We start from the raw sequence: 26,291 nt of genomic DNA, 5'->3' as shown, positions 1-26,291 counted from the left end.
AACCTTATTCTTGTGGTTCCAGAGAACATAACTCAGACCAACGAACTGCAACGACAGTGATATAGATTTTGACACATTTTGAAGAACTACCTAATAATTAGGATTGTCTGGACAAATGAAATGGGCTGCCTTGTAATGCCTAATCACTGTAAGTTATGGGAGCGTAAAAAGTCAGTAAGCATTTACTAAGCATCTGCTAAACAGTGAAAATATAAAGACAAAAAAAAAAAATAAACAGTCCTCAAGAACTCAAGTCTGATAGGGAAAACAATTAACAATTATGCACAAATAAGATATATCCATAATACATTGGAGAGAATCAACAGAAGGAAGGTATTAATGAAGATCAAGAAATGCTTCTTGTAGAACGTAAGATTTTAGCTGGGATTGAAAAAAAGTGCAAGGAAGTCAAGAAACAGATGAGTAGGGAGAAATTCTAGACAAGTGGATAGCTCGTAAAAAAAAAAAAAAGTTGGATCTAATATGAAGTTTATATTTTGTCTACTTTAATTGACACTGTTCCCTGTACATTTGAGGAAATGAGCCCAGAGAAATAAAATTAATTGTTAAAGGTCAAACATTTAGTTGATGGCAGAAATAAGAATTTGTTTCCTAACTTTTGCTCCAATGTTCTTTCCATCATACTATATTATCTCCTCATAGGCTAAATGATTACTTATTGGGGTAGTATAAAGAAGATTCATACTTCATTTACAATGACCACATTCTATTCCAGGATAACATGAACAATAATTATAGGAGGATAGAACTCTGGATGTGTAGCACAGTTAGAAGGAAGCCAGGCTGGTTTGGCTGCTTTTCAAAAAGGAACTTAGTGATTTCTGTAAGAAAGAAAAGTAAATAATAATGACAAAAGCAATAGACTTGTTTGTTTTTATTACTGGCATATTTTGCCTCCCACAAAGGAAAGTGACTACCTTGAGGCAATTGGGTAAGATCAAAAGAAGAAGGAGAAATTACATGGCTAAGAACATCATCAACCAAGTGAATACAAGTGAATACAAGTGAAATCTCTGGTTGATATAGGATATAGATCCTGGAACTGGGTTCAGTGATCTTCATACTCAGTGGAAGGAAAAAAGAGAGAATGCTCTAGATAAAAGAAACTCAGGTTATGTCAAACACTTTTCCTCTGTTTTTTCTGAAGGAATTCATCACCCTTATGTGGAAAATATTTATAGCAGCATGGAGATTTCACCTGGTAATGGCTCAGTAAATTATGGTATATGAATGTAATAGAATGAAAGTGTACTGTAAGAAGTGCTGACAGTTTCAGAGGAAACTTGGAAAACATCTATGAATTGATACAGAATGAAAAAATCTAATAGAATAATTTATTCAATAATAACATTAAGAAGAAACAACATGATTCCATAAGACCAAAGATGAAGCAGGCTATCAATGTCATGCCTGGGAAGTGACAGATTTGAAATGAAGAATGAAATATACATTTTTAGATATAGACAATATGAAGTTAGTTTTCAGAGATTATGAATGTTTATGATGAGAGCTACTTTTTCCATTTTTTATTTGATAACAAAATGGGCAAGGAGGAATTAAGAAAGGGAATAGAAACAAAGGAGAATAATGATTGATAAAAAGTAAATTAATTTTTAGAAATTGGCCAAGTGTACATATTAACATTGATCATCTGCAGAATAGAGTTGGGTATTTTACAGAAAGGAATATACATGTGCTGAGGGAAATGTGTCTAATTAGTTTCCTATTTCTAATGTCACAGATGTCTCTTGTATGAGAAGGTTGGATGAGAAACAAATTTCTAGCCAGGACAATTCTAGCTATCAGATGACAAAATAGGGACAAAGATGCGTGGTATAAAAAGGGAATGATTCTAGAACAATTTATTGATAATAGGACTAAACCTAGAATACTAAATTCCCCCCTTCCCCAACATAACAGGTATTGAATAAAAAAAGAAACAATGTCTCATCAAAGTAAGGAGGAAATTCTAAGTTTATGCTAGTAGATGGTAAGCCTTTACATGATGGATCAAATTATTAATATTTTGAGTGTGGAGTCAGCAACAGACAAGGCACATTCATTGTCTGAGGACAGACTACAACTCAATAAATAAGTCAAATGGCAAATTTTAAAGGCATCAGAACTAAATAAACAAGGTTTGGAGCATTCTTGTTGACTATGAATTTTGTTTTGAAGTCAAGAGACAATTACTCAAAAACATACATATAGGTAAAAACAAAACCTGATATGATAATGATACTAGTAAATAGTGGAATAACTCATGCTGTGTACAATTTCATTGAAAGAACTTCAATGAAAACAGAGACTGTATGTATTTCTATGTCAACTTTCCATAAGAAATAATATCTATATTTTATAAAAACAAAATACAAAAATAAATAATTTAAATGATTTTAAAGACATCAAAACTACTATAAAAATTGAAAAAAAAACAAACTAAACGAAGATGATATTAATAAAAGTACTGGTTGATGTTTAAAGAAAATATTGAGACAAATCATTTTTTAAAAAACTGAATATGAAATCCACCTAATTGGTTTCCCTCTTGAGAAACAGGGTTTTTTTTTTAAATTTTAGAACTGTTTTTGAAGAACTTTGGAGGTCTTTTATGCATCTGACTAAGTTTCACAGAATAGATCTAGCAGTAGAAAAGAGAGTGAAAAACAGAAGAGGGCAAAAAAGGAAAGATAAAGAAAGAAAAATCTCTGATAACCTGGAATTGTTGGAGTTTAGTCATCTGTTCTTCTAATTTTTGGCAGTGGTCCAACAGCCGTGATGATAATTTCTTCCAACGGGTCTGTATACCTTCAAGTTCTAACTGATATTTTTTATTAATTTCTGGGGGGGCTTTCTTTGACATCTCTTCCACTGTTGTGTTGAGCAGATTCAGACTTGGCTGTTGCTCCTGAAGAGAACTTTGCAAAGCCTGTGATAGAGAAATAATGATATAATTTACTATCTCATTTTTAAAATGATATCTAAGTATGAATAAATCATGTAAAATTTCAATAATAAAATTTTTGCTTTAAATAGCAATTTAATTTTTAAATTTTCCTGATGACCATGATTTATATATCATTTAAACATAAATTTAAAAAAAATAAAGGAAGGAGGCAAGGAGGAAAAGAGAAAAACAGGGAGGGAAGATGAAAGGAAAGAAGAAAGAAAAGAATAAAATAAACACAGGAAAGAATGAATTAAAGAAGGAAGGAATAAAGAAAGAAAATACCAAAGGAAATACAGGGAAAAAAAGGAAACAAGGAAGAAAGAAAGGATGTTCCCAAAATTTCTTATCTGTAAGCAGCAAATAGATACATACCTTTAACTCCCTGAGTCTTTGCTCCATGGTTTCATATTCAGTGACAGTTACCTGAGGTATAGAGAGTTTGGTTTCTGACTGCTGAATACATGTAAGTACAGTACTCATCATTTCCAAATAATGTGTAGGAGGTAAACTGTCCAAAGCTCCATTCAAAGGAGGGGGAAATGAGAAAAAAAAAAGATGTTAAAATATATTCTCAAAAATTATTAGCAAAAAAAAGGCACTTAAAATTTTTAAGATTGAAGAGACTGAAAAATATTTAATTGTTTTATTTTTTGATATATCTAATTTGCTTTAAGTTGCTATTTTGCTTTATTTACATCTAAATATATTTTCACATAAGAATAATAATGTTAAGGATTGATAAGGATGGTTAAGCTATGATATATATCACTGGAGGGAATGTCTATATTGATGATATCACAGATCCATTGTCATATTGGAAGGAGTTGGTTCTACCATCATCTTAATAGTACACGAAGTATTCCAACTAAAATATGCAACCAATACAAAAACATCCACTTGTTAAGACAACAGGTTGTCTTAGCAAAACTGTCTTTTTTCTAACATTCTTTCTTTTCAATGCTAAAATTTAATTTTTAGTACTTTTGTCAGAGGGGAATAATCATTTTTACAGCCAATGTTAAAGTGTTTAAACTATCTATTGAAGGCAATTTTCATTTAGTACATCTGTTAAAATCATATAATGTTAATGTAACAGAGAAATTCAAGTTAGATTTTATTGGATTATACCCATTAAACTGACATTGCAGATGTCTTAAACAGATAACATCTGCTACAGACATAAGCAATTCATCAGCTCACTTGCTCACTTCTGCCCTTCACAATTGTTCTTCTTTCAGAAATGAAGAAAGAAAATATAACTCTAAAAGATGAAGGGTAACTTTTGTGGTTCTACAAAAGTGAAAAAGCATAGATTACTAACCTGACTTCTCAAATGTATATAAGTTAAAACATATGTATAAATACATATATGTATATATATATGTATATATACAAACACAAAAAGTAGTATAAGGTTTGCCCCTCATATTACAAATTGAGGTAGATATTAATAATAATTATAATAGTAATAGCTTATATTTCTCTGATGTTTTATTGTTTATAATTTGTTCTTATAGCAATTAGATGAGGCCAGTACTGTCAAATGTTCTTATCCCCATTTTGTAATGATGAAACTATGGATAAAAGGGGTAGTGATTTGCCCATGGTCACACAGCAGCATCTTTAACTCCAAATTCAATGTTCTTTCTTTTCCTTCCCTTACAATAAACTACCCAACACCTAAGATTCCATGCAATGCAATAATGAGGAATAATTGGTGATGAGATTCTATTTCACATTTCCCCCACCAAATCGTTGTCATTGTAACAAGCACAAGACTACATACAAACGTGCATACGTATATATGTATATGTGTATGTAAATCTATTTTATATCTATATACATATATAATTTTCCACCAACTAAATCTCAAGGCAAATTTTAGCATTCATTTTTTTCTTTCTTTTTATATTATTTATTAAAAAACAAGAATAAGAAAAAAAGGAAAACAGAAGAGGAAAACAAAATGAAATAAACAGAACATTGTCATGTACCCAGCAGAATATCAAGGAGGATCCAAAATATATAACAATGAATTATCAGTTCAAGAAAGTTTGTGTGTGTGTATGTATGTATGTGTATATATGAATATATGTATATATGCATATATATGTATATTAGAAAAATTATGTTCATAAGTGTCCATCTTTTCTTTATTTCCTTCTAAATTATTCTTTAGTTTTCTGTTGCATACATTTTTAACTTTATTTTTTCCCTTTTCATTCCCTTTACCTCATTCCAACAAGCTGTAGTTAAGAAAGGATATTTTTATGTATACACACATATACATACATACATACATACATACATACATACACATACACACACAAATATATCTTTCCTATCCTTACTGACTCTACTTTAATTCTGCTCTTTAACTGACCAAAGCTATCACTTAAACTCCATGGATTCCTCCCTTGTCTTCTTCCCATACCATTTACTTCCCATATCAAATGCTTCTCATTTTGCTCATCCCTTTCCCTCAATTTCTTTATAGATTTTGAAGGTATGTACCCTTTAGGGTATACATGTAATGTTGCTTATTTAAGCCTTTCTCCATGTGAGTAGGTTTTTAGAACTATGAGTCCTCCTCTCTTCCTCTAAAGTCTTTGTGTTTTCTTCCTCTGTACCACATTTGCATAATATAATTTCTATTTTTACTTTAACTCTGCTTCAATATTTCTTTTGTGCTATCCTATAGTTAATGTCAATTTTAAACATATGGTATACATTTTCTATATTATTAAAAAAAACATAAACCATGTGTCCATGCTAAATTCCTTGAAACTGATCTTTGATATTGAATTTGGGTTTGGTTGATAAAAAGCCTGAAAAATGCAAGTTCATTGAATGTCCATTCTTTCTCAATCAATAGTATAGATAATTTTGCTGAATGTGATATTTTGGGCATAGGTCTAGTTCTTTTGACTGTTGATAGATATGATTCCAGGACCTGTGGTCTTTTGTTGTGGCTGCTGCTAAATTCTAGCATTCATTTAAAAAAATTCACCAAATAAGTGATTATTGAAGTCCTAGCTTCTTTGCTTTTCAGATTATTATGTTCCATCACTTCTAATCTTTTGATATTACAGCTGCCAAGTCCTATCTAACCCTGATCATAGCTCTCCAATACTTGAAATGAATTTATTTCTGGTCACTTGTAGTATAGTTGCCTTTACCTGATAATTCTGAAATTTAGCTATAATATTTCTTGAAGTTCTTATTTTGGTATTTCTTTCCTGAGATTATCAGTAAATTCATTCAATAACTACTTTGCATTCGGGTTCCAGGATATTGTGGCAGTTTTCCTTAATAATTTTTTGAAAGATGTACTCCAACTCCATGTTTTGAATATGGATTTCAGGTAGTACAATGATTCTGACATTGTCTCACATAGATCTTTGTAGTTTGATTGATTAATTCACATATTCATTAGCTTCTACTTGACAGTCCTAACTTTTTCTAATTAAAGGATTTTATTTTCAAAACATATGCATGTAACATTGACCCTTGCAAAAACCTTGTGTTCCAAGTTTTCCTCCTCTTCCCCCACTCCTCCCCTAGACGGCAAGTAATCCAATATATGTTAAACATGTTAAAATATATGTTAAATCCATATATATGAATATTTATAAAATTTTCCTGCTGCATAAGAAAAATCTGATGAAAAGGGGAAAAATGAGAAAGAAAATAAAATGTAAGCAAACAACAACAAAAAGAGTGGAAATGCTATCTTGTGATCCACACTCAGTCCCCACACTACTCTGTCTGGGTACAGATGGCTCTATTCATCACAAGATCACAGGAACTGGCCTCAATCATCTAATTGTTGAAAAGTTTCACATTCATCAATATTGATCTTTGTATAATCTTCTTGTTGCCATGCACAATAATCTCCTGGTACTGCTCATTTCATTTAGCATCAGTTCATGTAAGTCACTTCAGGCCTCTCTAAAATCATCCTGTTGATCATTTCTTACAGAAAATAATATTCCATAACATTCATATACCATAAGTTATTCAGCCATTCTCCAAATGATGGACATCCACTTTTTCCAGTTTCTTTCCATTACAAAAAGGGCTGCCACAAACATTTATGCACACGTAGGCCCCTTTTCTTCCTTTATGATCTTTTTGGGACATAAACCCAGTAGAAACACTGCTGGATCAAAAAGTATACACATTTTGATAAGCCTTTGGGCATTTTTCTAAATTGCTCTCCAAATGGTTGGATCAGTTCACAATTCCCACTTTCCTAGATCCCCTCCAACATTTATCATGATCTTTTCCTATAATAGCCAATCTGAGAGGTATGTAGTGGTACCTCAGAGTTGTCTTAATTTGCATTTCTCTGATCAATAGTTATTTAGAGCACCTTTTCATATAGAAATGGTTTTAATTTCTTCATGAAAATATAGTCTGTAAATATTCTTTGGCCATTTACCAATTGGAGAATGGCTTGAATTCTTATAAATTTGAGTCAATTCTCTATATATTTTAGAAATGAAGCCTTTATAATAACTCTTGAATGGAAATATTTTTCCCAGTTAATTGCTTCCCTTTGAATCTTTCTGCATTAGATTTGTTTGTAAAAAACCTTTTTAACTTAATATAATCAAAATTATCTATTTTGTGTTCAATAATGTACTCCAGTTCTTCTTTGTCCACAAATTCCTTCTTTCTCCAGATTTGAGAGGTAAATTATCCTTTGTTCTTCTAATTTGCTTATAGTATCACTCTTTATGTCTAAATCATGAACCCATTTCAACCTTATCTTGGTATACTGTGTTAGGTGTGGGTTAATGCCTAGTTTCTGCCATAGTAATCTCCAATTTTCACAGCAATTTTTGTCAAATAGTGAATTCTTATCCCCAAATCTGGGGTTTTGGGGTTTATCAAATGTTAGATTACTATAATCATTGACTATTTTGTCCTGTCAATTTAATCTATTCCACTAATTGACTACTCTATTTCTTAGCCAGTATTGAATGGTTTTGATGACTACTGCTTTATAATATAGTTTTAGATCTGGTACAACTAGGCTACCTTCATTTGCATTTTTTCATTAATTCCCTTGAAATTCTTGATGTTTTGTTTTTTCCAGATAAACTTTGTAATTATTTGTCGAAATGTATAAAATACTTTCTTGGGAGTTTGGTATGGCACTGAATAAGTAGATTAATTTATATAGTATTGTCATTTTTATTATATTCACTCATCCTACCCATGAGCACTTAATATTTTCTCAATGAATTAGATTTGGTTTTATTTGTATGGAAAGTATGTTGTAATTGTACTCATATCATTCCTGATTTTGCCTTGGCAGTTAGGATAGTCCTAACTTTTAAGGAATCACTTCTTCCAATTACTTTTTGTATTTTCTTTTTTATTTGGCCAACTATATTGTTAAGAAATTGTTTTCTTCAGCAGATTTTTGTATCTCCTCCATTTAGAAAAATCTTTTTAAAAACAGTTTTATTATTCTAGGGTGATGATTTTTTTCCCATAATTCTCTTGTACTATACATTTCTTTTATCTATTTTACTCCATTTCTCTTTTATTATTTTTAAGGGTTTTTTTTTTAGCTCTTTTGAGTTCTTTTGAGGCTTAAGACCACTTTCCATTTTAATTTGGAGTTCTACCCATAGTTGTTTTGGCATTGTCCTTTCCTGACTTTGGGTCTTGATCTTTCCTGTCAACATAATTTTCTATGGTCAGATACTGTTTTGTTATTGTTCTTTTTTGCTCATTTTTTGGCTTTTGCTTTCTTTTAAATTTGAGCTCTGCTCCTAGAGTAGAAGTACTGTCTCAGGCTTCTGATCTTAGGGATCATAAGTCCTGGATATTTTACCTGGTGCTGCACTGATATTATCCTGCTGTCTACAAGGGACCTTCTGGTGTTGTTATAAGGGGTAGAGAGTGAGGTGGCTGGTACTACTAGAGTCCGTAGGGATTGGAAAGCTTACCTGATACCTAGATGGAATCCTAATGTTGGTGATTGGCATGTTGGTGAAGTGTTTTACTGCTTCGCCTTAGCTGCACTTGAAGCATATGGTACTCTGGCCACTGGAAGCTGCCTGTTTGTGTTGGGCTATACTGAAGCATGTAGTGATTCTTAAAGATGGAGGTTTGAAAGATACTCTGTATTATAAAGTATGTGGGGTATGCTGTTGTTTGCACTCGTTTGTGCCACACAAGTGGCACAGAAAGAAACAAGTGCTTCTACCACACTAATGTTCAGGGTTTCCCACTGTTTTGCTGAGGAGGGGCTTACTGCAGGCTTGCTAGGATACTTCCTATTCTGGACTGTGCCTTACATGCCAATCCTCTAAGTTTCTTGGTCTCAGAGACTGCTTTATCCTATATTTTAGCTGGTTCTGCTAGTTCAGGATTTGTTCTGGAGTGCTATTTTGTAATTGTTTTAAGGTGAATATCAGAGAATTATGGAAATTTACTGGCTTGGCTCCCAGAACTCCAAGAATATATTTTTGTATCAAAATTTACAAAGTTGAATCATTCTCCTTATCTTGACTAAATTCTACTCAACATTTACTATATTAAGTATATTCTATGTACATAGTGCTGTACATATATGGATGAAGAATAATACATAGAATCATTCAACTTAGTGTTGAACATTGCAGTATCTAGCTCCAAACCCTCATTTTACAGATAAAGAAATGAGAAATACTAGGAAGGCTGTCAATTTAACAGGAATATTTCTTAATTCTCATACTTAAAATGTGGGAATCAGTTGTGATCCCAGTTCCAAAGGATTATCTTAAAAATACAAGATGCATTTACTTAAAAAAAATAGCCCACAATAAAAGAGTTTGTAATATAGACAGCAAAGACAGTACACAGTTTTCTACTCTTCTAAATGAACACTTCCCCATGTCTAAGAAAACATAAAAGGCTGTATAAATGACACTAAACAAGGTTATATTTTTTAAAATAACCTTAAGAACTTTTTTTTCTTGTTCTTTATATTGTCTTGATGCTAATCAGGACCCAGGCATAGTATTAATATGGATTTGATTCCTATAAAGATAAACACAAAATCACCTTAGTTATCAGCAAAGATTTAACCAGGGTGACACAGTAGAGCTTTGCTTAAATTAGAGATTTCTGATTAGCAATTGCAATTCTTCAGCACCTTTCAAGGATACATTTTTTAAAATAGTAAGAAATCAAAAGTGAAGAAAAGTTGAGTTTTTCTCCATCCCTCATGCTGGAATTTTGTGCCACATCCACTCCTCAAATGATTGTGTGCCACATGTGGCTTATAGTACTTAGTCCAGGCATAACACTTTTTAGTTGTGAGGCAAAGTTGACATTTGTAATGAATAGGTGGTGAATAATTTAGTTTTAATCAAAGAAATAGATGAAGAAAAAAAATCAGTTGGTGATGTGTCTATTCTGAGATATAACTAAAGGAAATACAGTGCATTCCATTGATATCCTAATTATATTCCCCCTCTCTCTTTTTCCCCATCAACTTTAACAGAAAACATTGGGAGACAAGTACAACACTATAACTGAAATCATTAGAAGATGTGAGTTCTAATTCTGGTTCTGCCACTATCTCTATGGCTATGGGAAAGTAACTTTAACTTTCTGGGATTTAGTTTCATACTCTAAAATAGAAGGGAGTTGAACTAAAGGAAATATTAGTTGTTTCCAACTCAAAGTGTATCCATATTCACAGAATACCTTTATTTTGGAATTTTATGACAATGTTGTCAATGATATCGATATCTGGGTCCAAATCTATGATTTCTCCAATTCTCCACAGAAATTGAAGTCTTTTGCTTTGTAAAATTTACTATTATTCTTTAGATCTTCACATAATCAAAAAAGTGGAAGTGACACAAGAATATATCTATGTTGCCGAACTGAAATGTGAATACAATTCTATAGACTCTAAAATCTAAACCTTTTATTCCAGTATTTATGTTTATAGAGAATTAACTTTTTGTTTTCAACTCTCTGCTCCCAGGTAGACCTAGATGACATGGCAACATGGTCTGCACTAACTTTTTTAATCCAAAAGATATGACTAAAGACAGATGAAATTAGCATCTATTTGGATTCCTTCTACTTATTTTTTTTTAATAATCAAAGGTGGATTTTCATAAAATAAATTTAAAAGACTTATATAAGAAAGCTTTAAGGAAAACAAAACTTAAGGTATAATTTGATAAGTTGATTAATAATTTCTGTTTCTCTTATAATGGGAAATTATTTATTGCCTCTACCTGAACTTGGCTTTACTTGAGTTTTGGTTTATATTCTCAATGTTTAAAATATAATACCTTAAGAAACAAATAGTTTTTCTCTATTATTAGAAATGAGAATAGGCCAAAGAATAAGATATCTATTATTTGGGAACTTATTAGAATGATAGAATTATTTTTCATTGTTACCCAATACACCTCCTGGGGTTCTCATAAATGTCTTTCAAAGATAGATCTTTATTTTCCTGACATAACACAGATGATTTCAAGTCATCTGAACAGATGAATTATATAATTTTTCCTTAATCCTTCTGCTATTCAATGCCAATTCTCAGGACAATAAGCCTTCAGATGAGAACTAAATGTGGCCCTTGAAACTCTCAGCTCACTAAAATCTGCTCACTTCTTGCTCTTGACATCATTTCTTTATGCCTGGAATTACATAAATATGTTATACTATTCATTCATACTTTGGGATTCATTGCTCTAAAAGTACCTGAATTCTTTTCCATAATTGTGAGAAATAATTTTGAACCAAGATCCTGCTAACTAAAAACAATGTGATTTTGTTTGTGGCCCAAGATTTCTCCCAAATTTTTACAAACAAACCCCAATTAGAATATTCCTCTGTAAAATATTTTCACCATAATAACTCAGTTGATTTTCTTAATTTGGAAGATAAATGTTCTAGGACTAAGACTACTGAACTTCAAACTCACATTACAATAAAAGGTCTCCCTTATGGTAGTTTGCCTTTGATTCTCTGAGTACTCAAGGCTTTTTCTCAGACAACGCCAGAAAATAATGACTTTTAAATGTGCTAATATCAACTTTTAATTTGACACCTAAATATAAAATAAGCTTTTAGAAGAAGAAGGAAGTGTCCAGTGATCACAATTGTAAAATGTGATGATTTTTTCTCTATCTATACCTTTCTTAACATCTCTAATATTTGCCACCATTGTGGCATTGTCCTGAATACTATCTTCCCTGGGTTTTCATGACACTACTCTTTTTAAATTCTTCTCTTCCTCTGCCTAGTCCTTTCCAGTTTTCCTTGCTGCATTATCATCAATATCCTACCTTCTAGTTGTGGGGACACTCCATTTCTCATCCCCTTTACCCTATTCTCTTTCCCTCTCTTCCTTTTCCTTCCATTCCTGTGGTTTCCCTTTCTTGATCTTTTCTCTCCTTTTCCCTTCCCATTTTTTCAGCTCTCTACCATCCCTCATTCTCCTGTCTTTGCTTCATCTATTTCTTAAATTCTTCATGTGATCTTGTTAGTGCCAATGAATTTAATAAGTGTTACTATGCAGATGACTCTCAAAACTCCTATTTAGCCACAGTCTCTCTTTGGCAACACTTCAACATCTCTAAGTACCTATTGTATCTCAAATTCATTATGTACAAAAGCAAACTAATTATATTTCCTCCCTTTTTTCTTTAAGAAAACTAAATTGAAGATAAAGTTCAACAAATTCTCTAATTATCCCTATTAGTCATATAGTAGAAAAAATTATTACTTGTAAATACTTATTTCCCTTCCAATTAATTGTATTACTTTATGGTACATTTGCTGGTCATAATCAAATCCTTCTTCCAAATTTTCCAGTTGTCTTCAACTCTCCCACAACTTATGTATTCAATCAGTTGACAAACATCGTACATCTCTCATATTCATCTCACATTCATCTCCTTCTTTCCCCTCAAATATGTACCAACCTAGTTCAGACATCCCAGGGCCTCCCAACTGGTCTCCTTTTCTCATCTCTGTTTTCTCTAATCAATTCTCCACACAGTTTTCAAAGTTATTTTCAAAAAACACAGGTCTAGAGCAGTTAAATGGTAGGTCTTGAGGACTTGAGTTCAAAAACCACAAGTCTGTTCATATCACTTCTCTATGCCATTATCCTTAGGGGCTTCCTATTACCTCTTATTCTGACATTTAAAGTCTTCTGCAACTTGCCTCTAATCTTTCCAGCCTAAAATATCAGTTCCTTGAGGATAGTAATTGTTTCATGTTTGTCTCTGCATGGCCAAACACCTGGTATGATATCTGGCACTTAGTATGTGAGCATTTGTTGATTGATTAATTGAAAAACTAATTAATTTATCTGTCTGTTAATTAATTAATTGATTGTTTAGTATACATATGCAAAGATGCCATGGAGAAAGTGCTTTTAGGACACATGAGAATTTGTGTTTCCCTTCTTCTTGGGGTTAAAGAAATATTTTGATTGGAAAATTGAGATAACTATTCTCATCCTAAGAATCAGGCTACTTTGCATCGCCGAAATGGTCCTTCTGAAACCTTCATTTTGGTACCCTGTAGTATACTTTTTAAACTTGTATTTCTATGTTTTCTTCATACTGGCATAATACGCATTTGAATATCTGCTTTTAAAAATGGCATATTGTCACTCCTTGTCAAGAAGAAGATGACTGATTGATATCCAAAATCTGTATAACTATCTTTGTTGGCTGGGGGGAAATGTTGTTGTTGTTGTTTTTTCTTTTTTCCTAAAATCTTTCTCTGATTTGTCAAATATTTTGCCAAAAGAACAATCTATTTCTATTTGAAATGCAATTCAAGCCATATGGGATAAAGACATTCTTATAACTCATATGACTAGTTTTTCCCTTTATTCCCTTACATATCTTTGTGTATTCAAAAAAGATGTTAGAAGTCTGGTTGTTGTTTGTCCTTCATTTTCAAAAAGGATTAATGATATCATAGGGTGATGTATTGACTCATGCATGAAATGGATTTAAGTGAGGCAGGGTTGCATATAATTGTCAGTTTCATTCTTCCGGAGCGAGTCCAATGGCAAGGCAAAAGTAAGGATGACTGACAATGGCCCTGGATCACCTGACTGGCAATTCAGTTGAGGACCATGGCATCTTTGATTTGTGATCAAACTCTAAGAACATCAAACACCTGCTTCAGTCACCTTCATAGTCATTGAAAGAAATTGTTCTCATTAACCCAGTATGCTTGGGGAAGTCTTCACATGCTTGGGTAGATATCACACTAACAATTTGATGGATTTGAGGCCCATTAGTTACCCTCAACTAGGTTTAGCTCATCTTCCAAGATGGTTTATTGAGATGTGGCTCCTCCTCATTCTATAGCTATATAGTGAGAGTTGAGTTCCAGGTAGATACCAACGTTAGATCAGCAGCCCTGAAAAAAAAACTTGTCAATCCATCATACTAGAGGTGTTAGTCCTCCCTGACATACATCATATATTGTGTACAATATGAACAGATTACAGTGGGACAATACAAAGCAATAATGCTCATCCTATTGCAGAAAAATAAGGGAAAAAGACATCTAGAGATAAATTGCTTATTTCTGGACACCAGTTTATTCAACAATCACTTTCATTAAGTATCCTTCAAGAGGGTTGCTTATTAAATATTCACAATTTAGTTACCCAATAGTATGGCCTAGAAATAGTTGGCTTTTTTGCATTTAATCATGAATAGAATAAAAAATAATCTAGTATTTTTATTTTTATTTAAGATATTATCTTACTTTTGGTAATCTAATGTGATATTTTTCTCTTTAGAGTTGGTAATACATTTAAAATAATATGAAATACTTTATGTAACTTCTGAATTTTAAAACATTCATATTAAAAAGATGCAGTTAAATACAAAATTTTAAATTTAAATTTAACCAAATGTTCTTAGGAAAAAAAAGTTCTTTCCCCTTTTCTATTAAATTGTTGTATATTTTACTACAAGATAAAATTAGAATACTTTCATGCTATTCATAATTCAAAGTACATAGCTTCCTTTTATTCTATCCTTGCTATATGCAAAAGCTGTAAATCTTATAAAGCATACTATAATGAATATTAGAAACATTTGTAGAAATTCTCTGTACTTTAAAATCAAGCATTGACTCAGTGAACAGAAGCATTTAAAACAATTTTTGAAGGAATATATGTGATTAAAAGTGCAAAAACATGAGGGGCGGTGCCAAATCAAGATGGCAAAGAACAGAGTGGAATTAGCTTGAGATCTTCCTCAAATCCCTTTAAATAATGACATAAAACAATTCCCAAAATAGAAGACCCTTCAAAAGGACAAGATGAAATATTTTTTCCAGTCAAAGAAAACTTAGAAGATTAGAAGAAAAGGTCTGTTGTACCTGGGAAAGGGCAAAGCCCAGTCTGGGTTAAGGCAGCACAAACACTCCCAGAAACCAGGATTAGACTTTGTAGCCACTAAATCAGCAGAGGCAGCAACTTTTCCCAGAGCTCTCAGCCATAGGTATTAGGTAGGTCTAACAAATGGTCAGAAAATTACAGAGGTCTCTTTGCTAGCACTGGGTCATGGTCCTGGATGCAGTCCCAGGGAGAAGAGGAGCATTAGCACACCAGAGCTTGGGATCAGTATAGACATGGACCTTCCTCATAGTTCCAGAGCAGGTAAAAATATTTGTGGTTATTCACATACCAGAGCAAAGGCCACAGAGTAGAAAACACCTCTTTTCTTAAATCATACCACCACAGAAGAATTGAAAACTTACAGGTTCCTAGAAGTATCTCTGAAAATAAGTACACAAAATCTCTGAAGCTTGGGACAGTGCACCTTCCCACATAGAAGCAAAGCTTCATTTTACCAAAGGAATTAAAAGTCAAGAAATAGATTTGGCATTCCTTAATTTGATGAAGTATCAAAGGATATGAACAGACAATATTTAGATAAATTAAAGACATATGAAAAAATGCTCTAAATAAGTATTGATTACCAAAATACAAATTAAGAAAACTCTGAGTTACTATCTTATCTCTTGAGGAGATAACAGGACAGGAAAAGATAATCATAAATATTGGATGAGATGTGGGAAACTTGCGCACTAATACATTATTGGTGCAGTTGTGAAATGATCCAGTCATTCTGGAGACCAATTTGGAACTATGCCTAATGTGCTATAAAACTGTGTATATCCTTTGATCCAACAGTTTTGCTGTTAGGTCTCTATCCCAAAGAGATAATAAAAAGGGAAAAAGACTCATATGTGCAAAAATATTTGGAGCATCTTTTTGTAATGGCAAAAAAGTAGAAATTAATTGGATTTACATCAGTTGGGGGATGGCTGAACAAATTATAATACATGAAAGTAATGGAATATTATTTTTCTCTAAGAAATGATGAACAGACTTATTTCAGAAAAGCCTGGGAAGACCTAAATAAAGTGATGCTGGGTGAAGTGAACAGAACCAGGAAAACTTTGTACACAGTAACAACAAAATTATGTAATGGTCAATCAGGATGGTCTTGGTTCTTTTCAACAATATAGTAATTTAAGGCAATTCCAATAGACTTGGGATGGAAAATATCAATCACATCCAGAGTGAGAACTATGAAAATTGAATATAGATTGAAGAATAGTATTTTCACTTTTTAGTTTACAGGTGTTTTTTCTTTCTCATTTTTTTTCTTTTGGTCTGATTTTTCATACACAACATGACAAATATTGAAATATGTTTAAAGTGATTGTACATTTTTAAGCTGTATCAGATAATTTTCTATGTTGGCACAGGAGAAGATAAGGGAGAGAGAGAGAAAAACTTAGAACACAAAGTTTTACAAAAATCAGTGTAGAAAACTATCCTTACATGCTTTTGGAAAAATAAAATACTACTTTAAAAAGAATAGATAGTGAAAATGAGCACACAACAAAAACAAAATATTCTAGCCATAGAAAGAGTTGCTATGGTGACTAGGAAGATCAAAACACACAGAAGATAACAACAAATCTACATTCAAATTTTCCAAGAAAATATGAATTTGTTTCAGGGAATGGAAGAGCCAAAAAGGATTTTTAAAATCAAGTGAGAGATGTAGAAGAAAAGTTGTATAAAGAAATGAAAATGGTACAAGAAAAAAATCATAAAAATAACAAGTTAGCTGCTTGGTAAAGGAGACACACACATAATTATGAAGAACATGACACCTTGAGAAACAGACTGGGCCAGATGCGGCCCCCTGAGGACGAGGTTATGGCAAATGGGCTGAGGGGCGGAGACAGAGTGTGAGTTTTTGTTTTTACTATAGTCTGGCCCTCCAAAAGTCTGAAAGACAGTGAATTGGCCCCCTATTTAAAAAGTTTGAGGATCACTGTTTAGGGTAATGGACTAATAAATCATTTTTGTAGTATTTGAAAATGATGATAAAGAAACAAAGATAAAGAAATAATGAAGGAAGGAAGGAAGGAGGAAGGAAAGAAAAACTAATCACCTACTATATACCAGACAGGGGCAGCTAAGTAGTACAGTGATTAGAGAACTGAGCTTAGAATCAGGAAAATTACTCTTTCTGAATTTAAATCCAACCCCAGACATTTATTAGTTGCATAACCCTGGGCAAGTCACTTAACCCAGTTGGTCCAAGTTCCTTATCTGTAAAATGAACTTAAGAAGTAATATCAGACCACTCCAGTATCTCTGCCAAGAAAACCTCAAAATGGGCTCATGAAGTAAAATACCACTGAAATGATTAAACAGCAAACATATGTCTGGCATTGTGCTAAGTTCTTTATGAATATCATCTCATTTTATATCCACAACAAATTAGAAAGTGAGTGGTATTGATGTGTTGCAGCCCTTAGGAAAGATGTAGCAATGGCCCAAAGGCCACATGGCCTTGGGAGTGATGAGGTTAGAAACAATGTGTTTCTTCCCTTAGTCTATCTTGCCTTAGTTTACTTTATATGCCAGGATGCTCACAAATATTGATAACTATCAGATAATTGCTTGTTGGTTAGTGATAATGGGTTTATGAGACTAATAATCAATAATTAGGAGGTCCTTAAAGTTAAAGCAGGCACAGAACAAAATTGGATGCCTGCCAGTCAACCTAAGGACATTTCAGGCCTAAAAACATATCTCAGGAGGTTCCTCTCCCTTCTCCCACCCCCATGATAAGTGCTGCCCAGGAAACTATGGGTACTACACCTGTGCACAAGATTAGAATCAGACAGTGCCTCAACTTCACCTCTAAGCCATAAAATTATCATATAAATGACATGAAACACCTAGTTACTCTTACTTTTCCATATAAATGTACCTTCATGCTCCTGGCTCTTTACTACCTTCTTTTAGAATTTTGCCAACTTTAATTGGCATTACAATTATAATAAGCTTTGCCCCTTGGGGGCAGCTAGGTGGAGCAGTGGACAGAGCACCAGCCCTGAATTCAGGGGGACCCAAGTTCAAATCTGGTCTCAGACACTTAACACTTCCTAGCTGTGTGACCCTGGGCAAGTCACTCAACCCCAGCCTCAGGAAGAAAAAAAAAAAAAACACCCCAAAAAACAACAAAAAAAAAACTTTGCCCCTTGATTTGGAGATGGGTTAGAGCCTGCAAAGTCTTTTAAGATACCACCTGATACTGGTTTGGAATGCCAACACTTTGGGGTTCCCATTGAACCTCAACAGTATTACTATCTCAATTTTATAGTAAAGAAACTTGAGGTACTCAGAGGTTATGACCCACTCAGGATTATTCAGCTAGCAAGTGTATGAGGCAGGATTTGAAGTAAGTTCTTCCTGACTCAGCTCTTTCCCAATCAGTGAAAGTAAGATAACATTAAATACTCCTGAGGTTCAGCAGAAGGAAATACAACAGAAAGATAGTCTACATAAAAATTTCCCTCACAAAGGCATAAAAGTAATGATGACTTTTAGCTAACAATATGTCAGACAATAGCCTCTTGTAATTCAGTGAGAGAAATATAAGAGTGTTTTAACCATAAATGGGGAGTGTTTACACTCTGTAGAATCCTCCATGATGCACTGAATTAGAGAAGAGAATATATCTCCATTTTGGTAGTCTTCTATTTGTTAAATAATCACTAGCCCTCAATATAGCACATCCTTTCTTCCAAGAATCTTAGAGATTTACAAAAAAATCACTAGATATTATAACTAATATGTTTGCTGGCTATAGAATGATAGTCTTCTCCAAAATCTAATTCTAGAAAATAGTAAAGGCAAAGATTGGAAGGATGGGAGGTTGGAGCAGAACTTTAACTTCTCTTTCATTCCCAGGACACAAGGAATTGGTATATTTTTGCTGTATTAACTTTTATATACACAGGAAATGAAAAAGAAGAAAATATAACCAAATGTAACAAACTCTTATTTGTAGGAAAAAACAAATTCCAATGAAAGCAAGAAATGCAAATGATTTTTACAAGTATTAGTGAGTGGTAGAGGACAAGTTAAATCCCTTGAAAGAAAATATTGTATTTGAAATATATACTTCTCCCTGAACAAAAGAGAATTTCTAAGAACTGAAATCTTTAAAGTACACCTGCTGCCTTTCGCCAAATACTCCATTGACAGTAATGTCCAGAAAAGGCTTACATCATGACAAGACTATCTGAAAGTCTCTTATTTTTTTATATGTCACTTCATATTTTCTGGGGATGGCAAAGAACATAAGTGTGAAAATATAATGGAATAGAACTAATAAGCAAATGTTCCAGTATATACTTTGTAAGCCCAAGTATAGCTCTGTGAGGGCACACCAATTTACCCTCTACAGCTTCAAAAGAGAGAAAACTCTCACCCTGCTATATACCTAGATGGATTTTCTACCCCATACACATTCACTAATAGCTTCTTTCAAAAATTTTAAGACAGCCTAGTCTCTGAGTTTTGAGCAAAATAAAAACATAAATTAATGCCCCACAGAGTACACTTCTTTATTTTTATCTTTCACAAATTTGGATTTGTGTGAGATTTTATAAATAAATTAATAATTAAGTATCATAGCACCAAAAGTGCCACATATTTTAGAGGCACTAAGATTCATCTGATTTACCATTTTTTGAAAAGATCCCCATTAACTGTTCTGGAAGACCCCTAGAATAAATCATGACAACTGAGAAATATAAATACACAGAGAATTCTATTTTTTAATTGAGAAAGGAAGTAAAACTAGTGATAAGAATGATAATTTTTATTCCAAATTATCAAATTAAAAGGAGAGTTTCAATTATTTAGAAGGATATGGCATTATTTATGGCTACATGCTATAAGGAGGTCGTGTTGAATGGGAATAATTAAGGTGAATAATGAATTTTCTTAAATGGTCACATAATTGGAGTTCTCATTACATAATTATACTAGATTTGAACACATGATTTTTTTATATAATTATAATTTCAAATAATGAGAATTCAAATATATGCAACTACTTCAAAGGATTCATTATTTGCACTAATCAGGAGTTTGATTTCTTGATGATGAAGTGATATTGATTTTACTTAGTATTAGAAGATTCAGTCACGTTTTATACATATAGTTTTTTGTGTACTGAACAGCTTTCCAAGATTTGAATCCTGTCTCTAATAGTTCTTGTCAGAATCTGCCTGGAGGCTGGCAGAGGGAAGCCTCTCTGTTCTGAGTGGTTTTCAGTTTTAGTTGTTAAGGCACATCTGCCGGAGTTAGTGGAAAAAATATGCAGAGGGGCCAAATCTATTTACTGCTGCTCCTACTGGGAAGTTTGGCTGTATAAATTATAGTATCAAAAACAAATGATGTGTGCATAATAACAACAACAAAAATAATAATCCTTGCTAAGTCAGTTATTGCAACACATATATGCACCGAGATAGAGACAGAGAGACAGAAACAGAGACAGGCAGACAGGAACATAAGCACACACACACAGAGAAAAGGAGAGAGGGAAGGGTGGGGAAGGAGATCCCAGAATTATAAGTTACCTTGGTCAAGATCAATCCTTAGGAGGACCCCTAGATGCCTTGGATGGGGAAAGAGTGATATTTGTATGATGGTTCTTTCAATATATTTGAAATTAGTATGTATTTGTAAAAAATAACCCAGTGTTAAATAGTTAAAGGGAACTAGAGGCTAATGAGAAGAGGGAGAACATGGTTGGTGAAGGATTGCATCATTGAAAGTAGAGAAGAAACAACATAAAACTTTTTTAGTACCCTAGAAATCTGAGGGGCAACATAACAGCCTAATTCTCTTACTTTTGAACTGTATATTTAAAAAGACAGATTGGTGCTAAGGAGAAGGAAAGGTATTTTTGTGTGTGTGTGTAATTATTTATAAAAGACAAAACTGTGTTGTCAACAATTTTTATCTCTTTTTTCACTTTGTGTTCCTTTATTTCACAATTTTCCAATTGCATTAGGTCTAATTTATTAATACTTTTATTTTTTAGGCTTCTTAGTTCAACCAATATTTAATATATGTAAAATAAATATAAAAATATTTACTCTTCTTTATTAGTTATAGAATTTACATTTAAATTCTGAGCTTTTATTTCTTCAATATCTTTTGTTTTGCTATCACTTAATAAAAGATACAAAGATGTATCACTGTTAAGTAGGTCAGTGTTTAGAAATTTGGGACATTCTTAATTTATTCAAAATTAGAAAGAGGTACAGTAACAAAAATATTGAAACCCACTAGAGGGTGCTGAGACCTTTGTGAATTCAAGAATTCTGATCCTTTATTATGAAATCTGGTAACAGAAATCCTCTCAAAGAGAAGAAATGCAAGATTTGCAAGACATTAAAAAGTTTTGGCTTCTTTTAAGGAATTTAAAATTTGTTTAGGTAATGGGAAGGGAAAAAATCCTTACAATCATTGCTATTTGAAAATGAAAAGAGTCATTTTAGAAGAAAGTAAGTTCCCCAACAATGGAGGTTGGATAGCCATGTTTAGGGAATAGTTCACAGTATTTAGAATTAATTTTAATCTGGAAGGGATCTTTTAACAGTCATCTAATACAACCTCATTTTATAGCTAAGGAAAGTGAAGTGAGGTGACTTTTCCAAGGTCTCCCAAGTGGTTTTTGAATTCATGTCCTTTGCTATAGGATTTTCACTGTGCCACATTAAAGTCTCAATACCTAAATTTGTTTTATCAGGAAGTTACCTGGTATCCTAATAACTAGACTACTGCAGTTGGCATCATCAAGTTCAAGAACATCACTGAAATCCTACCTAAGCTACTGATGGTGTGAATTTGAAGAAATCATAACTTCACTTCTCTACTCTCAGTTCCCTTTTATGTAAAATGGGGATAATAATAGTTCCTATCTCATATAATATCTCAGATACCATATGAATTACATGTCACAAAACTGATTGCATTTTTTGTTTTTTAAATAAAATTATATATATATATATATATATATATAGTTTTTATGTTGCCAGAACACTTTCATTTATCTATCTTTGGCCTTTTCCTTCTGAAATAATCACTTCGAATACAAAAGATATTTTATAAAAATAAAAAAGGACAGAAAGGGAGAAAATATCCTAGCAAAATTAATCAAATAAACAGAGAATAAGACAAAATATGGATTGCTCCAAAACTGTGGATAATAAGTCAAATAAGTCCTGGAATGTGTCTCTAATCTTGGAGTCAAGTTTATTCTTTGTAATTTAGTAATATTTGACCCTTATTTTATGAGAGCCGTTGTATTCATTTACATTGTAGTTATTTTATGTATTCTTTAATGGCTCTGCTTACTTTAATGTGTACTTTTGCATTATTTCATGTAAGTCCATCCGTGTTCCTCTGTATTTTTACATTTATTTTAATTAATGTGTATCCCTTTTATTCTTATATCTGCTTCCCTGAACACAGTCAGTTAATAAATATTTATCTAGAACCTACAAGTGCCAAAATCTTTTCTAAGCATTGAGGATACATTGAAATGTAAGAGATGCTTCCTGCTCTTGAAAGCTCACAGTCTAATGGGAGAGATGATATGCAAATGAGCTTGTACAAAGGGAAAGTAAAAAATAAGCAAAGGAAGGCTCTAGAATTAAGAGAAATCAGCAAAGGCCTCCCATGGAAGCAGAAGTCTATGAAATTTGAAGGAAGCCAGGGAAGTCAGGAGATAGAGATGTAGAGGGAGGATATTCCAAACAAGGGGAAAAGCAAGGATTCTTCCCTTGAATCTTCACCACACATCTTTCCCCCCCTACTATTATCAAACATTGGAATGTGCTTAGTTATATTTTGTATGTGTTTCATGAATATTCATTAGATTGTAAGCTCCTTGAAGCCAAGGACTATTTTTTGCCTCTGGTTATAAACCCAGCATTTAGCACAGTGCCTGTCACTCAGTAAGCACTTAATAAGTATTTATTATTTGTTTGATTATATAATTAGATGTAGATACCTCTCAAGTTAAAGAAAGACCAACTAAATGTCTTTCCTTTTGAGGAAATCAGTACCTCCTGACTCAGGCTTTGTACCTGGACTGGGTTTAGCAGAGGAGAGGATTAAAGAAACCTCCAAAAAGAGAAAACAGAAAACTTTACTTTCATTATCTTGTTCATACTAGCACATATATAGTCTTTTAAATATAAAATTCTTTATATTAGAGTTTTGGAGAGGAGATAATGCTAGAGTCTAATGGGAAAGAAAGCCAGGTTGAATGTATCCCCTGTGAGCAGATGACCCTCATCAGATACAATTTCATGATATAAATAGGATTTGGATACAATAATCTCTAAGATGCTATTTTATCAACATTGCTAAAATGGGAGAGACACAAGCAAGTTTTCTCACTATTTCCTCCAAAAACATAATTTCATCACACCCTTAAAATAAAGTTGATTCTTATTTCAATCAATGAGATAATGTAGTATAGTGGATTCAATTTGGAATCACAAATAATTCAAATACCAGTTCTGTCATTATGTAACCTAGGACAAATCACTTATACCCTCTGAACCTCAATATCTCATTTGTAAAATGAAGGGATTGACTAAATGCCCTTTGAAATGCCTTCCATCTTTAAATCTACTTTAATAATATAATATAATATAATATAATATAATATAATATAATATAATATAATATAATATAATATAATATAATATAATATAATATAATATAATATAATATATGTTTTCATATATATATATATATGTGTGTGTGTGTGTGTGTGTGTGTGTGTGTGTGTACCTATTCATACAGTAGATAATATATAGTGTAATAAACAATGTAGGTATCTGTCTATCTGTCTGTCTACCTATCTTCCTACCTCTTTATTAGGTAATGCCAAATTCAGCAACACAAATCATCAGAAATCTTTGTACTTACTAGCTTGAAGTTGATTCTCTCTAGACTGTAGATCAGAAAGTATTTGTTTAAAATGGTTAGTAAAAGCAACAAAGTCTGCATCCAGGAACATGGGACATTGTTCTTTTTCTTTCAATGCTATGCTTTGAATTTTTAATCGTTCAACTTGAGGCTGAAGAGTTGACAGGCGAGCAACTTCATCCTATATGAGAGAAAGAACACTTTAGAGCATTTTGAAAGAAAATAGCATTTGCACATTGTATACATTATAATTTTGTTTTATTAAAGTTGTTAAAAGGCAACAATATCAGATTATCTTTTTCATTCAATATGAAAAAATAGATAACCATGATTACTTTGATGAACTCTAGTAACAGGTAATTAAATCAAGAATAACATCTTACTTCATTCTTATCATAACATATATAATTTCTGTATCCATTCTAAGATGAAAATTTATAGCATAAAAATGACCAATGAAAAACTTTCAATTCTATTCACAAGTATTTAAAACAAATTTTATCCTTTGTTCTAGTTGACCTTAGAAATTACTTTTCTAGCCTTTTTAAATGTGCCATCTAGTTTTAATTATATGCTTGGGATAAAAATTCACTCAAAAATTCTTTCACAGAATAATAACATTTAGAGTTGGAAGGGAACTCAGCTGCTTTCTAATTGAACTTCTAAAAATCACACTGTCACCTGCCCCCAAAATGGACAAACAAAACTACCAAGACAGCCATTCCACTGCTTGGTTAGCTATAATTTTTAAGATGCTTTTCCTGACATTAAGTGAACATTTGTCTCATTATATCTCTTATTAGTCATTTCAATGGTGTTGGGGCCAAAACAGAATGAGTCTAATCCTTCTTCTATATGACAGCTCTTCCAATAATTAAATGTCTATCAAACCCTTTCTCGTCCAAGTCTTTTCTTTTCCATGCTAAATAATGTAAAGTTCCTTTAACTAATTTTCATTGGGTATTGGCTCAAGGTTCTTCATAATCCTGGATATTTTCTTTTTACGACACTCTACCTTATCAATATTATTTTAAAATTCTAGTTTTGATACTAAACCCAATACTTTAAATGTAGCATGGCCAAAGCAGCGGGATGGTTAGTGCCTTAAACCTGGAAGCACTACCTCTCTTGGTAGTTTTTGTGACTGCCATATCACACTGCTGACTCATGTAGAATTCACCAAAATCTACTAAATATCTTTTTCAAACAATCTTTTTCCTAACCATTGCTTCCCTATCTTTTACTATTGAAATTTAAATTTGAACTCCATTCTAAGACTTTGAATTTTTCTCTATTCAATTTTAACCTACAGATTTAATGAGAATTATGTCGTAAATTTTGTTTTTATTTTGGTTTTGGTTTTGGATCCTGACTAACAATCAGTATGTCAACTTTTTCTTCCTGGTTTCTGTCATTTTCAAATATGCAGATCATTCTAGCTATATCATTATCCAAGGCACTGTTAAAAATGTTACATATCAGAAGACCAAGCACGGATTTCTTAGGCATATACTAGAGACCTCCTGTCAATATTATATTGAACCACTGTAAACTATTTTTGGAATCCAGATATTTAATTAGCTCTGTATTCATCCAAGCAAAGTATCAGCTAATCCATATCTCTTTATATTTCCACAATAAAGTACGAAATGCTTTATTAAAATATAGACAAACTTTGTTGTTCTTGTTTAGTTGTTTGTCAGTGGTGTTTAATTCTTTGTGACTCTAATTGAGATTTTCTTAGCAAAAATATTGATGTGGTTTGCTATTTCCTTCTCTAGTTTACTTTACAGATAGGGAACTAAGCCAAACAATGTTAAATGACATGCCCAGGATCACATAGCTAGTAAGTGTCTGTGGCTGGAATTAATCCCAGGAAGGCGAGTCTTCCTTACTCCATACATGGCATTCCATACAATGTACCTAGCTTTCCCATAGGCAAACTACATCTTCATGATCTAC

The 26,291-nt window shown here is 32.6% G+C and overlaps 1 protein-coding gene across 1 annotated transcript in view; it reads right to left on the bottom strand.

Annotated features, from left to right (window-relative positions):
• The window catches only part of DMD (dystrophin), a 2,117,885-nt gene that overhangs the window by 1,373,782 nt on the left and 717,812 nt on the right, over positions 1 to 26,291 (bottom strand). Inside the window, 3 exon segments of the mRNA XM_074300855.1 lie at positions 2,738 to 2,950; positions 3,344 to 3,489; positions 24,330 to 24,510. Coding sequence (XP_074156956.1) covers positions 2,738 to 2,950; positions 3,344 to 3,489; positions 24,330 to 24,510 — 540 coding nt within the window.

The sequence above is a fragment of the Sminthopsis crassicaudata genome, chromosome 3, assembly GCF_048593235.1.
Source record: "Sminthopsis crassicaudata isolate SCR6 chromosome 3, ASM4859323v1, whole genome shotgun sequence".
In the NCBI taxonomy this organism is placed as follows: Eukaryota; Metazoa; Chordata; class Mammalia; order Dasyuromorphia; family Dasyuridae; genus Sminthopsis; species Sminthopsis crassicaudata.
Note: the sequence above shows the minus strand (reverse complement) of the source record. Positions and strands in the feature narration are given on the sequence as shown.